This window comes from Uloborus diversus, chromosome 4, assembly GCF_026930045.1.
Source record: "Uloborus diversus isolate 005 chromosome 4, Udiv.v.3.1, whole genome shotgun sequence".
NCBI classification, from domain to species: Eukaryota; Metazoa; Arthropoda; class Arachnida; order Araneae; family Uloboridae; genus Uloborus; species Uloborus diversus.
In genome coordinates this window covers 76452031-76471318 of record NC_072734.1, presented here as the reverse complement: position 1 = coordinate 76471318, position 19288 = coordinate 76452031, and the positions used below count along the sequence as shown (strand labels likewise).

The 19288-nt window shown below is 33.3% G+C and overlaps 1 protein-coding gene across 1 annotated transcript in view; it reads right to left on the bottom strand.

Annotated features, from left to right (window-relative positions):
• Positions 1 to 19288, bottom strand: part of LOC129220643 (polyhomeotic-like protein 2) — a 52285-nt gene that overhangs the window by 24516 nt on the left and 8481 nt on the right. Inside the window, 2 exon segments of the mRNA XM_054855072.1 lie at positions 6682 to 6777; positions 8279 to 8502. Of these exon segments, the coding sequence (XP_054711047.1) occupies positions 6682 to 6777; positions 8279 to 8502 (320 nt within the window).

Genomic DNA, 19288 nt, shown 5'->3' with positions numbered 1-19288 from the left:
ATGCTAACATATGAATAAAAGAAAGTTATATAAAAAGTACACGAAAACAAACTGCTTTTCTACAAGAGACTTTAATAAAAGATTTACTGTATTGAAAGTTTTCCTGAAAATGTCTGAAATGCTTAATCACAAAGAGAAGCAGATCAACTTAGATTTAAAAAAAAAACTCCATGATTGCAAGACTATGAGTGCTTTGAACTTTTATGCGGGTGGGGGAGGGGACTGATTCCCCTCTTTAGCAGGCATCATGACAATGAAAAAAATGTACAAAAATTCACCTTTATAAAATTTTATATTTCAACTTTGTTTTAAATACAAAAACTAAGTTAAAATGTTATGCACTCAATTGTTTACATTTAATATTCCCCCCCCCCCATAAGAAACAGTAATAACCGAAACTAAGCTAATAATAACTAAACTTGAGTTTGCAAGTTAAGGTTGCAAAACTAGAAATTTGAATTTAAAAAAATAATAATAATTTTTTAGTTATTTAAATAAAAATTAAAACGAGTTAATCTAATGCAGCATGTCAAAACAACTTCAAATTGCCAAAAATATAAAAATATTTATTAGATGCAAAACGACTAATAGTTCAGATAAGCAAATTTTCACGAACCAAGTTCAATTTTGGCATACTTTCCATAAAATAAGTTTTTATTTTCTACTAAATTAAACACAAAACATGCTAATCTTAGGTAGCATTTGGGAAAATAACATTCGATTGGGCAAAATATTTTAATATTTTCATGATGCAAAAAGATTAAAATTTCAAACACTAAAACCCATTTTCCGCAAAGTCCAAGTAAGTTAAATATTGCAATGATTTCCAAAATAATTACTTCGTAAATTATTGAAATTAAGTGAAAAATAAGTTAATCTAAAGTAGTATAAGTCAAAATAACTTCCTATTGTCATAAATATCAAAATATTTACAAGATGCAAAAGGATTGAAATTTCAAACGCGAGAATCAGTTTTCCGCGAAGTGCGAGTAAGTTCAATGTTGTGATGGTTTCAAAACTAATTCCTTCGTTAATTATCAAAATTTAACGAAAAATAAGCGAATCTAAAGTAGTTTATGTCAAAATAACTTCCCATTGTCATAAACATCAAAATATTTACAAGATGCAAAAGGATTGAAATTTCAAACGCGAGAAGCAGTTTTCCGCAAAGTTTGAGTAAGTTCAATGTTGTCATGGTCTCCAAACTAATTCCTTTGTTAATTATTGAAATTAAACGAAAAATAAGCTAATCTAAGGTAGTACATGTCAAAATAACTTCCGATTGTAAAAAACATTAAAATATTTACAAGATGCAAAAGGATTGAAACCTCAAACACGGATGCAATTTTTCGCGATACTGCATATCGAACCTATGTTCAGAAAATTGCACTGATGAAATATTTTTTAAAGAATTACAAGCAATCTAAAGTATGCTGTAGATTGCTTGTAATGATTTTTGAAAGAATCAAGAAATAAAGAAACTTTTCATACTTTTTCAATGCTTTCAAGCACTTGGGAAAAAAACTATATTTTTCAGGAACTTTTCAAGGGCATAAAATTTACGAACATATGCGCCTGTAAAAAAAAATGGCGCATGCGCCACGAGATTACTTCCGAATTTATTTGCAAAAGAGGTGGTTCATAGCAGCGTTACTATTACAGTCAACGCACGACACAACAGTCTCAAGAGCTTGGGATCCAATGAAAACTTTGAGATGAATATTCGAGTTATCGAGATCCGAGATCGGAAAGTTCATTCGTTGTTGCAAACGCGAGGCAGCAATTCCGAGAAATATCGATAGCACCCTGCTCCGCGATTCGACGTCATAACTCTTCCCCCCCAAACCTCTTTTTTACGGATTTTCATGCTGCAGCGGTTGAAGGAGTAATGACGTCAATCTGAAGCAAAATAATACGGGAAAGTCAGGTTAAGGGGCCGCGGCCGCTTGTTTGGGTGTGCAGTATCTTTGAACACAATGGAAACTTTTAAAATCTGATTTTTAAGTAAAAACAATATAAAAGCGGACTAATCGGACCAAAATGTTAAAAAGCGGTCTAAAGCGGACTTAACCTTAAAAAACGGACTTTGGCGGGAAAAGTGGACCATTTGGGAGCCATGTGGAGGCCCCAGGGCCTTTGCCCCGCCTGCCCTCCCCTAAATCCGGCCCTGGGAACTTGTGAAATATTATAAGCATTTTTGTAACGCCTACGGGACCCCTATAGTTATGGGGTCTCTCGCGCAATTGCAACATTTGCAATATTTTAAATCTGCCACTGCATGTCAAAACAAACTGGGGTGCAAGTTTTAAAAGGGTTTTTCTGCCAAATGTTTATGATTATTTTGAACTCTATTTCTTTACTTCCGAGAACACTTGCGTGCCCCCCTCCCTCTAATTCTGAAATTAAACTCTAGTTGTACTTCTAAGATTTTAAAACTAACACCATTCATAAAATTAGAGTTTTTTTTTCCAAGCTTTATTTATCGTTTAGGAAGCATTTAGAGCATTAATGTAAGAAATTGAGTAAAGACATTTTGGATGGCGAGATAATTCGGAAATCAAAGAGACTTTAGAATTTTTTCTTCGAAAGTGCTGAAGTAGATTCAGAAACTCTTCTGAGGCTTTGGTGGTAGCGGTTCTGTACTGAAAAAATAAGGGCGAAGTTTAATGTTGAAAGTTACTCCAAAATGAGAGGGTGATCCCCCCCCCCCCTTCTTCCCTCCTCGTTAAGCATTTCTTAAATATTTAGCGATTATTTATTTTGCATTGTATTTCTCATACTTCTTTCATCTATATTTCATAATGCGCCATGTTTTTTTTTCCATCATTTATTGCGATAGATTTTTTTTCTATTGTAAGTAACTATTTTTATCATTTTTATAAAATCAATGAATAAAAGTTCTTTTTGCTTACATCATATTTTTAAGAATATGTTATAGAAAAGTTTCAAGAATTTCCTATTATGCATTTTTTTTAATTTCAGAAAATTACTGTTAAATTGAAAAAGTTAATTTGAACTTGTTTATAGTGCTTCATAAAAGATCAAACGGGGTCGTTTCCGCAATTTTAAAAGTATTTTTTTCTGAAAGAGCATGCTTAAAAACATAGGATCTGACCATTTAAAAATAATTTGACTAAGTTTAATATTTAAAAAAAAATTATTTTAATCGGTGCGCTTTTATTGTTTAAGCTTCTGCCGATGACCTCACAAGTGATGAAATGCTATTCCATGATGCCAAAGCGCAAAGCAAAATATTTAATTCACTTCTTTATTCCCATTTACTGGCAACAATATGGTTGATGGTAAGCGTAGAGCACAATATTTAATTCGCTTCTTGATTATCATAACGCAGAACGCGTCAGACAGATGCGCCAAAGTACATCATTGGCGATGTCATTAAGACCACGCTTGATTTTCAAAATCGGACCTTTTAAAAAGTTAATTAAAAATTAAGCGTTGGGAAAATGAATGTTTTTTCTCGCTCCATGTTATCTTTTTTTGCTTATTCTATCAATTTCAGTGACAAAAAGTTGTACTTTCGAGTGAAGGAAACAACACCACTGTTCAATAATATGTGTGCAAACATCAGATCAAGTATTATATGTATTAAGTTATTATTAACTTGGTATAAGTATTGAGTTTGTTTATTGTAGCTGCGTTTTAAGAACCTCATTCTTTTCATGGCTGTTTCTTTTTTCAGCAAAAAAGTTATGTCGCTGTTATAGCTTTTATGAAAAACGCAAACATTTCTATTCATAAATTTTAAATAAATATAAAAATATTCCTATTATGATTTAATATTGTAATTTATCTGTTACACTTTTTGTTTAATTTGATGACTGCTGCCAATGTTCGTAAAACTTTTTGAAACACTACTGGAAGCCATTTTTCTCAACCTCCTGTGATGCTGACGAAGAAAGCGGCATCCCCGCAAATGTTTTTTTACTGTGAATAGGTAAAAGTCACACAAAACGTTATGTCAGTTGTTTGTCAGAGTATTGACCAATCAAAAAGCGTGCATCTTTAACATGGCAGTCTCCTTCTTCCCCATGATGAATTTAAAGCAGCAGCGCAAGAGGACTTACAGGAAGTTGCGAAAAATGGCTTCCAGGAGTGCTTCTAAAATGTACGAACAATGGCATAGTCGCTCAAGGTGACTATTTTGTAGATAGATGTTCTTCGGTAATATGAACTATTCAGGGTAAGGTTTTATACAGCTTGTTGTCGAACTTTTAGATCATACTACGTACCTATGAGTTTTCAACTTACAATTTCATAACCTTTTTGAGTGATGCAAGTTTATGCGCATGAAGACATTACAAGAGAACTTGCGATAATTAACTGAAGAGGTGCTCAAAAGGGAAATTTCGGTCATCTATATGTTCTTAGGTACATGTGCATGTACAGATGTACCGAAAAAACTTGTGAACTTCAAATTGGGTGATCTTAAAATAGAATTTTAGGACAAAATCTGATTTTTCTTTTTGCGATTACAATTCCCTTTCGTAGAAAGAAAGTAATTTGAAATGAATAAATGATCCTTCAAATCCCTGACAATCTTAGCAATTTATTTCCATTTGATTCCTTTTTTTTGCCATTTGGAGAAAAACAATCGGCCAATCGGCGAAAAATACCATCGGTCAAATCCTAACCACAACCAGCTCAGCTTTAAGTTTGACAGTGGCACTTTATTTAAGTGAATTACCTAAGTAATGATGAGAAATTCTACTTTTGGCAATAAATCTATTTTCGGTTTTAATCCAATAATAAAAACATTGATTTAAAAACTCATAAGCTTAACCCTAAACCATAAAATACAGTAAACTCACAGTTATCTGTGAGCGGATTATCTGCGGAGTAGATTATCCGTGAGTCAATTAACAATCAGGGACATGTATTTTCACAGCAAAAAGCAAATACCAATGGCTTTTTTTTTGTCGAAAAATTGTAAATTTAAACTCAGATGTTTTTGTTTTAATAGTTTATTCATTTTTTGTGCTTTGTTCATTGGACATACTTTTTTTTTATTGATGTTAAGTTCTGTTGTTTAAAAAATGCAAAACATTTTTAGTGCTGTATATATTTTCACTGTTTGGAGAAAGTATTTTGCATCAATACAGCTAAGTTTTTGAGGAAGGGCAATTTTAACCTTATTTGTACCTCATTTTAGCACTTTGCAGTTTATTTGCAATTTTTATTATCCGTGGCACTTCTGCCTACCCATTCCGCGGATAATGGGGAGTTTACTGTACATTATGTATGTATTCCTATTTCTACACATGGTGGTTAAATGACTGCTCCTCAGAAAAACATTACATTTGTTTAAGTTGATTAGAAAAAATGGATTTCAGCATTAGCAATAGAACACAGCATAATTGCAATGTAATAATTAAGAAATATGGATTTTTAAACAGACTAGATACTGAAAAACTATTCTGTGCACATCTTTAGGTGATTTATATTGTAATAGTCAAGCAATAACAACACTATGCTCTTAACTTTGTCTTTCATTGACATTGTGTTTTGTATATCCTACAAGCTAGACCTGAAAATAATTCCTTGCCACCAAGAGAGTTAAGGTTCTATTTTAGAGACTAACTAAAGCATTGGAGCAGTCACTTTTTTAAAAACCTTAGCAGCCACAGATTATTTCTTCATTGATGTTTTTTTCAGTAGTTGTTTCCTTTTCATAGCATTTTGTACTTGATGTTTAAACAACCTCAAGTTCTGACATGGTATTTATTCCATATCGCCAATGGATAAGAAAACAATATGCACATTTCAAATTATTAAAATTAGTTGATGGTTTAAGTACAGTCAAGCCTGCTTTTTAGAATATCCATTAAAAGCATATCCCGCTTAATGTAATACATTTTCTAAGCACCAAACTGTAGTAATTCGTTATTTTGATCCCGTATAATGGAATATACGGGCTGCTTATTAGAATTATTTTTCATGGTAAATTGGCTATTCCATTAAGTAGGCTAGACTGTACTATTATTCCACTTAATAAATATTTACACGTATAACATCAACTCATATGCCAAAGTTTTTATTTTAAGAAAGTTCCAGATAAAGTAGCTTTCTAATCTGAAAATTGAAAATTTCTACCATACACAGGCAACTAACTACAAATTTGAACTTTCAGCTTTACCATAGGGGATAATATTTTTCTCAAAACAGAACTATAATAGAGGGGGGGGGGGATTACAGGTTCACAGCAATCTTAAAGTCAGTTTCAACAACTGAAGTTTCAATATTTTGATCACTCTCTTTTTCTTCACATTCATCTTTAAAACTATGAGACCAAACTCATTACAGTTGAGTCTCAACTTAAGCAAAGGACAGGCTCTAAGATCCCTCGCATAAGTTGAAATTTCGCATTGGGGACTCTAGTATGTATACAAATTTTTTATTGATATACCCCATTATTTTAGATATTTTCAAACACCCCTCAAACTGTTTTAGATCATTTTCTAACAGTATATTATTGATGGGGATGGACTAAATGACTAAATATGGAATATGTGAACAGTTGTAAACAAACAAGGAAATAAATACTAATTGGAATAAAATTTTACAACTTTAGTATTTTGAAAATTGCAAGTGAAAAATTTCACATCTAGCTTAGAAATAACAATCCAAAAATGAGCAAAATTGATAGACAGAAAATTTACATACTTGAGCCCGAAGAGGATTAGTGTTTGAGTTCATAGTAGCAGCAGTTGTGACTATGGTTTGCGTGGCTACTGCAACAGTTTGTGTCGCAAAACGAACCTAAAAATTTCAATTATGAAACTACTTTAACACATTCACAGTATAAAATTTATCAAGTTTATTCAAAACTTACAAAACAAGGTTTTACTACCACTGAAATGGTATGATGGTGTATTAATTTGCATTAAAAGATTTATTAAGAACAGTGATTAAGATTGATTAAGAACATAAAGGGAATGTAAACAATTAACTGTCTACTAGGATTTTTTTTTATTATATCCATTAAGTTTATTTTAAAAATGTAAGCACTTTTAGAAAGATTTTAAAACTCGGTGAACTGGACCTAATGAAAGTAAGATCATTAACAAACAAGTATGATGAAAGGATGGTCACATGGAGCATTTTGAACCAACAAATGACTTGAAATTCATTCCTTCCCCCCATCAGCAAAAGAATCAGCAAAGTAAATGACTACTAAATATTTAGATAGAGTCATGCAGAAAGAACCTGGCAAAGAATGCAAAACTTCAAAGTTAAGGAATACACAAAGGGTTTAAATAATCACTTAATATTGCTCTCTCTCCCTCTTCCAAAAAATAATAAATCCTCACATTAGGACTTCATGCCATTAGAACCAAATATAAAATTTAGAATTTTTTGCTCAAATTTGTTTACTTGTAAAACAGAAGAAACATTTATAGAAGCTTTGTTCTGATGGCAACAATCACAGATGCTTTAAGAAATTTTCTGCCTCATGTTTGCACACACAGGACAGGAGTGACTATATCAAAAAAGTATGATGAAAGCATTCCAGGTTATGAATCAGTTAATTGATAATGTGGTTTTCACTTTATGATAAAATAATATTAAACATAGCTGTGTGTTATAAGTAATAAAGAAACACGTTATGATATGTTATATGAAATAAAGATATCTTACGACAGAAAACTATAAGAAAATATTACAACATTACCGTGTATATTTGCAGAGAAATTGCATTTGCATTGAGATAACTCTTGTAATACAGGTACGCCGTTTCTCTGAAAATTTGTGCAACTTAATGTCGTAATATTTCTTTTATTGTAAGCAGTTTTGGAAATATATCCATCAGCTGCATTTTTGTGAAGAAAAAATGTACAAAAATAAAAATACAGTGAAGCACTGTTTATACGTTTTTGAAGAGACTGTACGAAAAAAGCGTACAAATGAAAAAAACGTATGATAGGTATAGATTAATGTGTATTCGACTCTACAAGGACCAATGTTAAAAATGTATAATTGATAAAAACGTATAAAAGAGAAATGTATAAATGGTGCTTCACTGTATATACAGCACCAAACCGCAATTAAATGCTTTTTTGGAAAACAAAATTGAACAGCTACTCGCTATTTATATCCCAACATTATCATTAAACACAGCAACTTCTTGATAAATATCTTATATCCTAGTTTTTCTCTTAAATAACATTTATGGTTTCCAACAAACATTTTTACTAATCCAAATTCAAGAAGAAAAGAGATGAAACTCTTCAAAGCATAAGAAATATATTGTCATCCATACTTGTTTAGGTTTGCTGGGAGCTAAAGGTGTGGGTGCATACGTTGTTGGGGGAATGGGAGCAGTAGCTGTAGCAACAGGGATTTGCATAGCAGATTGAGAGGGAGACTGGATAAACATATCTGTTGACTGTTGACGCTGTTGAATGATTATTGGCTGGTTGTTAGCCAACTGTAGATTCCCAGCTGGACTCCAAGAAAGGCCTTGGGGAAATGCAGCACTAAGGCCTATCAGATTAAAATTATGTTAACTCAAATATTACAGGAATTATATGAAAGAAAACTAATTTCCAAAAACAACAATTGGCAGTGGGGAAGTCTGACCAGTGAAAGAACACTTAGGACAAATTTCATGTACTGATATTCCTTATATTGTCAAAAGCAGTATTTGGTTCATAGCATTATCATTATAATTATTTTGACTAGTGCAATTGTTTTTTAAAGAACTGGAAGCACTTTCATGGTATAGTTCTAATTCAAGTTTTCCTTTGGGGAGGAAAGGGGGGTGGGGGTAATTAGAAAAAAAGTGCAATAATGCAACAAATGCTGGACACACTTAATGAGAGAACAACATAAGAAAATGAAACTGTTTTCTGTTAGGAATTGTATCAGCAGGAATGTACTGTTTTCGATTTACAAACATTATTCAAAACCTTCTTTTTATTAAAAAAAATATATATGAACGTTTATATACTGGGGTGCGTTCATTCACTGATCAGACTACACTTAAAATAAAAATTTAAAAAAAAAAAAAAACTTATGGCAAACAATTTTTGAAGAATGAAAAAAATAACTCATTTGAGGCAGTGAGAAGTAGAGAGGGGGGGGGGGGGAATATTTTGAGTAAAACATGTTTAAAGATAAGGTCCTAGTTAGGCTTTCATTGAAATAATTTTCAAAATCATGCTGTACAGCAGCAACTACCAGAGATACTGGTACTATCTCTAGCCCCAAGACAGAGGAGAGGTTCGGCTACCATTTGTACGGGTTATCTCCAAATTTTTAATTTTGGCACTTACATGCCTTTCTTTCTCACTGCCTCATTTGATCATAATGGCATTGCAGACAGAACGTACCAAAACTCATTTCAATGATAAGGTTCATGTTTGCTACTCTTTTACACCCACCTGATTTTTTTTCTCCTGCACTAAGACTGGATTACTGTAAACAACTCACACTAGCATGCAATTTTACAATCTAATTTCAATTAAAGTTAATAACGACAAACAAGAAGGGCCATAATGAGATTGGTAAAATATCGTAAGACTTGGATGAAAGGATTTAGAAAACAAGAGTTTGTGACTTACAAAAATTAGCTAGAATATTATGGCAGCTCCTTATTTTGGAGTAAATGTTCTGATTTTTTTACTTTCTTCTATATCTAATATATAGAAGAAAGTATTGGATTCGTGCAAATTTTCGAATTTTGACAGATTTGAACGTTTTGAGGTGTGCTGAGTCCGTTTCGACTATTTTTGGAAAATGTCTGTCTGTCTGTGTGTATGTGTGTGTGTGTATGTCACGTCTGTGTGTGACCAGTTTTTTGTGGCCGCTCTACAGCAAAAACTACCGCATTAAATCGAACGAAATTTGGTACACATATGTGCCCCTATGTGAGCTTGTGCCCATTGGTTTTTGGCGTGAATTCCTCCAAGGGGGGTGGAGCAATGGGACGTTTTTTGAGTTACGCGTTCTTGCTATTCCTCAGGAAGTAACTGGTGGAATCAAACTAAATTTGGTCCACATGTTGCCCCTAACAGGATCAGGTGCTGATTCAATTTTGGTGTCAATAGCTCAAACGGGAGTTGAGTTATAGAACGTTTTTTGTCGTCAATTGTGACTGCTGTATCTTAAGAAATAATGAACGGAATGAAAGAAAAATTTAGCGGCAAGTAGCTCTTAGTGGGTATAAGAGCTGATTTTATTTTGGTGTCAACAGCTAAAAAGGGGGGTAGCGCAATCGCCCGTTCTTTTTTTCCATTGTGAGTGCCCTATCTCAAGAAGTAATGCTACGTTCTGGTTGAAATTTGGAATATATGTGAATCCATATGTAAACAGGCTTTGGTTCAATTTTGACGCCAAACGCTCCAAGAGGTGTTGATTTTTTTTTTTTTTTTTGCGAATAAAAATAGCTTTATTAATGCAACAATAAGAAAAATAAATCGTAATAGATTATGGTCTGCGTATTTCTCGTGATTTTAATTGTATAGAAAGGTTTGGAAATATTATCTCAATGATTTAAAATTTTTAACTGTTGCCATCTTATGTTTGTTAACAAATAAAATATTTGTAATTAATTCAAGCAAGGCTTTTAAAATAACTTTCAATTTTCGCTCTTTGCTTTGCTTTTGCAATAATTCAGACATTGGGATGGTCGTCAAGTTTTTGCATGTGTAATTTTGTTTTTGTTGGGAATATTGCTTCCTCGTCAAGCATGGGGAGGGATCAGAAAAAAAAGAAAAATATAGAAGAAAGTTTCGTGATGGCCACAACATACTAGTTTAAGCGTAACTTCAGCTAGCGTATTTCAATTTAATCAGAAGATTACCTAAAGATAACCTAGAAGAATCTCATGAATTTCACTAAAATTTATAAAAACTAGAAAGTTTCAAAAAATGGGCAAAAAAAAAAAAAAAAAATAGTTTCTTTACACTCACAATACATTTCTGAGGGGAGACCTTTTGGTTTTGTCATCTACAAATTTACATGATTATAAGAAAAAAATAATAAAATTAGGCAAATCATAAAATTGAGGATTTTGGAATTGGAATCATATCAATTTTAAAGCTAAAACAAAAATTTTAACTATAAATTAAATTTTGCGGGAATCTGAAAATAAATAAATAAATACATGGGGTGTCTCCTATTATGGGATACTATAAATTTCTGCTACCACTAGCTTCTGCTACTTATTTTCACCACAGTTGAAAATAAGTATTTCAGTTTGAGAAGTATAACTGTTCTTGAAATTCTTATATTGAGGAGCAGTTCTGTAAAACTGAGGAGCAGTTTTATGAGATTTAGTAAATTAAATTGTCAAAAAAAAAAAAAAAAGCAAACAAGTTTTAAGAAGTAACATTTAATGTGGGAATTAAAAAAAAAAAATTGAACAATGACTTCAGTTACAAACTTTCATCAACAAAAGAACTGGTGGAAATTGTGGTTCTACAATATTTAGGGTATGAAAATTTCAAAAATTAAAATTCATATCACTAAAGAAATTAAAACAATTTGCACCCTGTTTATTAATAAAATAGTCATCATAAGTACAATACATTGACATCTAGTTTTGTAATTCACATTTAAAAAAATATTCAGATATTTTTTTTTCTTTTTGCATGCCAAAATTTTCAATGCAATTTATGATATTGCATCGTCTTTTATACGTTTTGAATCGCAAACTGTGATGCAATACCACTTATTTCCTACACTGGCTTCATCCGAGTTTGCTCCATATTGTGCCCTACCCCATATTGTTCACTTCTCCAACCTGATTTTAATTCTTTATCATATGCATTTATTATACTTGAATTCAAAAAAATATAAATTATTATAACTTGTAAATTTTTTTTATTGTAAAACAAGCATCTACAATCTCTACAGCTGAAATTTAGATTGATGTTTCTGGTCATGGCATAAATCATCAACTCTTAGACAACTAGTTCCAACATTCTCAGCAAATTGCAAAGGCATGCATTTCACATATTAGGAAATACCATCATATTGAATGACTTTAGGGTCAGGTGGGGTAAAATGGGTATTCAAAATATATGGTTTTAAAACAGATTATTTTAAATTAAATTTGTATTTTTTTGAGTGGGACATTATACTTGGCTGTTCTGAATTCTATTTCACAAAATATATTTTTTCAATACATTATTTTTTAGTGAGAGGTAATACTAGTGTTTACCAGGAAAAAAAAGGGCAGAGTGCTGGTCTTTGAAAGGGGCACTATTTATTATAAAAAGGGCACATGGTCTTCCCCTATCCAAGACCAATGCCTCACCTCTCAAAAAGTACTGAGCCCGCCCCCCCCCCCCACCCAAAGAAAAAAATAGCATCTTAAAACACATTGCGAAAATTTCATCCATTCCTCTATACCATGAGCACATCCCCCCCTCAGGGGCGTGCACAGCTGGGGGAGGGGGGAGAAAGGACACCTGTGGACCTGAGCCTGATCTTCAAAGGAGGTCCAATGTTTTTTAAACTAGAGGTGAAATATAGAGGCAAACAACATGGAGGGGGACCTGGAAAAGTCATTTGTGACGGGCCCCAAAATTTCTGTACGTCCCCTGATCGCTACCATTAACTTCCGTATTGAATATCATTTCTTCCAGAAAATGCACTTGTCTTTAGTGTTAGATTACCCCCCCCCCTCCCCTCCCCAAATGCTAACTAAGTATGTTCCAAACTCCGTACGAACATTTAGCTAATGCTGAATTTTCGCTTTGGTGTGTTTCAACACTTTTCAGGCCATAATTGTGACTACTTTTCTTATAAGAATAAAAATTTCTAGGCATTTCAAAATCCTTTGAATTTCAATGTAAGATGAACAGTATTTAATTACGAATCCCCCCTTCATATCTAAAAACTGCCGAGTAATGTGCATTATGCCATTAAGTATTTTAGTAGACATCAAAATTATGATGGATGTAAATTCAACTTTTTTTTAAAATATTGTACTTCAAACAGAATAATTATTAAAATACTGTGTGCAGTGCTTCAAAAATGCCGTCGTAGCAAGGTGCAAAACAAAAAAGGCTTTATTTGAATGCCTAGTGTTAGACTTGACACAAATGTATTTGCAGATGTATGCGCTACCCAACCAGCTGGGGTTAATCCCCAGCTGGTTGGGTAGCTGATTAAGCTACCTTAATTAAGATTTTAATTTCACTGATAATTTTTATGAAATTTTAATACATCAGCGTTTTAATTTTGTGATTTTTTTTAAAGCAATATTATATTTTTTTCCATATAAAAAAAAAGAAACAGTGAAAGATCATTTTAGTTGGAAAAAGCACAAGTATGTCAAAAGTATGTTTTTAATTATGTCAATAAGTTTTTTTTAAATAATCTGTTAGTCTACATATCGTATTCAAAGATAATACAAATACTCAGCAAAAAGGAATGAATAAATATTTTGCAGCAGAAAATTTCTCTAGCAAATTTCCCACAGAACAATATGTATCCATTTCAAACGTTCTTTTTTTTGGGGGGGAGGGGGGGGGGGAGGGCTAAAAATTCAAGATAACAAAAAAAATACCCTTGTATTTTGGTTCAGTAGGCTTTGTACTGTGTACTACTTAGAAAACAATTAGAAAGTTCACCAATCAGAAACAGATGCGAAAAGATTGCTTCACAATCACTAGCAATGCGCCAAAATTAGCTAAGCCTAATTTCCACGTGCAAACGAAAAACGGACACAAAGGGCTGAAACGCTACGAAAATGGCCTATTCATACGATGTTTACTGCTCAATTCAACATTCTATTTCAAAAATAATTTTCATTTTAGTGAAGGTGCCATTTTTGTTACTTTATTTTCGTTAATCTTCCGATTTTGCAAGTGCGATTTCGGGGAAGGGATAGTTATAAATGGGGTAAACACGACCTGTATTGGACCTTAAAATTGTTAACTAGAACAGAAAATGAGTTTTAAAACGATAATTTCGCAAACTTAGTTTTTTCTTTCTTTCTTTTTTTTCAATTTTTCTTTTTATTTATATGTTTTTTTAGAATCTTTCGCAGGGTAATTCGCCTTCGCAGGTCACGTTTGGCCCAGGGCCACAGGTTGTGCATTCCTTAGACTCTAAGGAATTCAAGCACTGTTAGCTTTCAAAACTTTATCAATCACTGCAAAATAAACGCTTTTTCCAAGCCCTTTACAATGATTATCAAGAGCATACGAACCCTCTGCTTCTGTTCTATTTCGATTCCGAGTTACAACTGACTACAACTGTATTTGTGTCAAGGACTGCATACTAAGTGCCTTGCCTCCATTATTTTTTATACCGATAGATGGCAGCACCATCACCGGATCAAACAGTTAATGAGAATTTAGAACTAGACCAAGAGCTAATAGCTACCTGGTGCTAGCACCCCCAGAGGTATCGTTTCACTTGGAGGACATTGAGACCACGAGCATATTTAACGTTGCCTAGTCCCCTTTAATGACGATGGTGGGTCTTCGACCATTGAGGTTCGAACTCAGGACTCTCCGGCCGGGCTTCCACGGCCCTGCTTCTGTTCGGTTTTGCAGGAAAAAAGAAAAAGAAGAACAGCTTGAAATATTTCAGTAAACTTCATATTTTTTTGGCCAGCATCATCGTGAAGAACCGTGTATTTTCAAATTAAAAACCATTTGCGTTTGCACTTGAACTTTTCGGACAAGAAATGGAGCAGTTAGTTCATCTGCATCTGTTCTTGTGTGAGAAGTAGTACCCCTTCTACTTTTCCTGGAACTGGCGCCCCATGGTCCTACAGATGAAAAAAATATAGGACTACCTACTACCCTCTCTCTCTCATTGTTGATTCTCAGAAACTCAAGGATGGAGGAGGAATCAAACAATAATCTTCCCCCCCCCCCCCCGCCATCGCCGACGACCGAACACCTTCCCTCACCCTTTCAAAACCATCCTCAGTAGAAGGAAGAAATCTATCTTTTGTTTCCAACTGATAAGTCTGTTAGAATTCCGAGAATCTCATCCCCTCTTTACCTAGGTGTTTGCTCTCCTTTTATTCATGGAGCCGTTTTCAGGGTGATATTCTGGGGACAATGGCAACACGTGAGTGGTTTTGCAGACGATCACTGGACAAATAAAATTGCCCCGATATCGCTGAGGGTCCAAACGATGCTTGAGGCATCTTTTTAAAAAACACAGGGCGCATAGTTATTTTTGAAAAGGGCGGGGCGCATTTTGCGATCTAAAAGAAGGCCAGGCCGCATTCTGCCGATATGGAAAAGGGCAGGGCGCTGCGCCCTTCAAAAACGGCCTAAGGGGAACACTAGTAATACTTTAAATTGAAGTAGATAAATACAAGCCACATGTTGTCTGCTTAAACTTCTATCTCCAGCTCCTGATTTTTGAGAAATTTTTATTACAGTGTCATATTATCTTTAGTTGGACATTTTTGCTGCTGCTTCAACTTACAAGGAAGAAAAAAAAGATTTTTTTTCTATTTTTAATCTCATATTTTGAAAATGGGGTAAAATGGGTATATGGTTAAGCTTATCATCCCAGCAAGTTCTTTTAAAAGATACCACATATTTTCCTTTAAATGAATATCAATTCATGTTTGTTTAGTTTAAAATGATTGAAACATAAAATTATGCAATGCCATGACTTTATAAAATAAACTTCACCCCATCATAATAAGTAATATGAAGCCAATGGTATACTTATTTTAGAGTTAGTGTGCACTTGCACACAAAATAACAATTTCCTCAGAATATGCTGAGCCCAGTCTGTTGCTGATCGTCACATTTGTATTTGGTTGCAATCAGATGCTACCAATTTCTCTAATGTACCTTTAAATTCTCAGAACAGGTTCTCGTTTCAATCCGAAAAATATAAACTGTCACAAAGTACGATTTCGTCACCTTATAAACATTTGAATAGTGCAATATTGTCTGCAATTTTAACAAGAGCTTCGGATTTGACAACTACCTGCATGAGTTATTTAAAACAACTTATGCTGGCAAATACAGGAAGCTTTGACAGAGATGTTTTAGAAAGGCTAAGAGTTGAAAGTGAAAAATATTAGGACTCGACCGATGCATCGGCGCCGATGGTTCAACAATTTAGGCATCGGCGGCCGATGCTAACTTGCAGGAAACATCGGACCATCGGCCTTTAAAAACATCGAAAAGCCGATGGAATTGGCCGATGTTCTTGAGAAAAAAAAGGACCTTTGTTGTTTTACTTTTTAATACAAAGTAAAGGGAGTTATTGTTTTCATATAAAATTGTTTACTTAAATTTCAGTATGAATCTCTATTTTAGTCACCCCTGAAAGAGTTTTTTATACAGCATTCAGGACCAAATAAGTTAATTGTTGTGTTGTTTCTTGCGGCTGGATGTACGTATGTATCTCTCATAATTCATAACTCAAAAATGGTAAACTGTAGAAGGCTAAATTTTCACATGTGGGGTGTGCGTATGTTCCAGTTGTGCACTTCACTTTTTATTTTCGATCAGGGGTTCTAAAAAGCCTATTTACTCATTTTTTGTGGCTATTAATTACTTATTTCAATGCAAAACTAATATAGCGTCTGAGACTGACAATCATTCAGCGATATATTGCCAAATTGGAGACCATGGAAACAAATATGAGATGGCGAAACCGGTTTTGTTTCATTTTGTTAGATTCCACTTGAAACGACGGTAATTTTTAATTTTTTCGATATTTGTAATATGGATCACAGTAATGCAGTCTTTTCTGTATTGCTTCGGCGGAGCTACACGTTTGAGGCCCGTCGAAATACATTTTGGGGCCCTATTTCTCTAGTACAGAAGTTGTAAAACATTTATCATAAGCATTTTTGTAACTCCTACGGTTCCCTTATGGTTATGGGGCCTCTCGCGCAATCGCAACATTTGCTATATTTTATATCCGCCACTGCACGTCAAAACCTACTCGGGTGAAAGTTTTAACAGGGTTTTTCTGCTCAATGTTTATTATTATTTTGAACTTTATTTTTTATGATTATTTTTTGTATTTCCGGGAACACTTGCGTGCCCCTCCTCCAAATCGAACAATTTCTGAAATTAAACTCTAGTTGTACTTCTGAGTTGTTTAAAACTAACACCATTCATAAAATTAGAGATCTTTTTTTCAAGCTTTTTCTATTGTTGTCAGAAATTGATTAAAGACGTTTTGAATGGAAACATAATTCGGAAACCAAAGGGACTTTTGAATTTTTTCTTCGAAAGTGCTGAAGTAGATTCAGAAACTCTTCCGAGGCGTTGGTGGTAGCGGTTCTGTACTAAAAAAATGAGGCCGAAGTTTAATGTTGTGAGTCACTCCAAAATCAGAGGGTGACCCCCCCTAACCCACCCTTGTCGTTTCAAGTACTTCTTAAATATTTAGCGATTATTTATTTTGGTCAAGAAATATCATTTTGCGTATTTCTTATACTTGTTTTACCTATATTTCGTAATGCGCCATCTTTTTTGCATCATTAATAGCGATCGATTTTTTTTTTTGTTGTAAGTAACTATTTTTTTATATAAATATATAAAATAAATGAATAAGTTACTTTCGTTTTCATCATATTTTTAATAATATGTTATAGAAAAGTTTCAAGGATTTTCTATTATGCAATTTTTTAAATTTCAGAAAATTATTGTTAAATTTCAAAATTTAATTTGAACTTGTTTGTAGTGCTTTATAAAAGATTAAACAATCAAATTGTTCAATATTACGTGTGAAAACATCAGATCAAGTAGTATATGTGTTCAGTTATTAACTTGATGTAAATATTGAGTTTGTTTATTGTGGCTGCGTTTTAAGAACCTCGCTCTTTTCATGGCTATTTCTTTTTTTTCGCAAAATTTATGTCACGGTTATAGCATTTATGAAAAATGCAAATTTTTCCTTTCATAAATTTTAAATAAGTATAAAAATATTCTTATTATGATTTAATATTATAATTTATCTGTTCCCTTTTTTGCTTAATTTGATGACTAAAAATGTCTACGTGCAATCTTTCCACTTTAATTGCGTAATTTGTTGACGGTTTCATAGTTTTATTCTTAATTTTTTTTTGAATGATTAAACAACATAATTTAATGTTTTTAACGATGTTTAGTGTACCTAAATCCTTACATTATTACAATATTACTGAAATCTTAGTTATATGTTCAATTTAAAAAAAAAAAGACAATTGGTTATTAAACAGTCTCTTTGTTTTCCTTCCCTTATTTTTATTTTATTTTATTTATTAATTTATTTATTTATTTATTTTTGATGTTGTTTTTTCTCTTCCATCATACAGCAGTCAAAAAACTACAGCATAACTACACCCTATACAGATTGTACGTAGTACGATCCAAAAGTTCGGGGGACAAGCTGTATAAAACCTTACCCAAAATAGTTCACATTACCTAAGCACATCCATCTTCAAAAGGGCACCTTGAGAGACTATGTACTTCTGCCAGTTTTCAAATAACTCTTGGAAACACTCCTGGAAGCCATTTTTCGCTACCTTCTGTGATGCAGCTTTATCTTCTCCTGATGGAAGAAGCGGCGTCCATGCAAATGTTTTTTTTTTTTTTGCTGGGAACAGGTAAAAGTCACACGGAGCTAAGCGACGAAACGTTATGTTATTTGTTTGTCACATCAACGTTGGCAGAAGTGCATAGTCGTTCAAGGTGAGTATTTTGTAGATAGATGTACTTCGGTAATGTGAACTATTCAGGGTAAGGTTTTAAACAACTTGTCCTCGAACTTTTAGATGATACTACGTACGTATGAGTTTTCAACTTACTATTTCATAACGTTTTTGAGTGACGCAAGTTTACGCGCATGAAGCCATCACAAGAGAATTTGCGATAATTAACTAAGGAGGCGTTCAAAATAGATATTTCGGTCATCTATATGTTCTCAGATACATATGCATGCTGAAAAAACTTGTAAAGTTTAAATTGGGTGATTGTAAAATAAAAATTTAGGTCGAAATCTGATTTTTTCTTTATTTTTTTTTTTGTGATTACATTTCCTTATTCGTAGAAATGAAGTAAAGTGAAATGAATCAATGATCCTTTAAATCTCTGACAATCTTATCAATTTATTTCTGTTAGATTTTTTTTTTCGCCATCGGCCATCGACAATCGGCCATTTGGAGGAAAACAATCGGCCATCGGCCATCTTTGAACAATCGGCATCGGCCCATCAGCCAAAAATGCCATCGGTCGAGCCCTAAAAAATATAATGAATTAAAGAACAAAAAATAGTGGAAAAAGAAAGTTTCCATTCAGAGGAAGTATCTGGAATAGAAACTGCTAAAAATATGCTT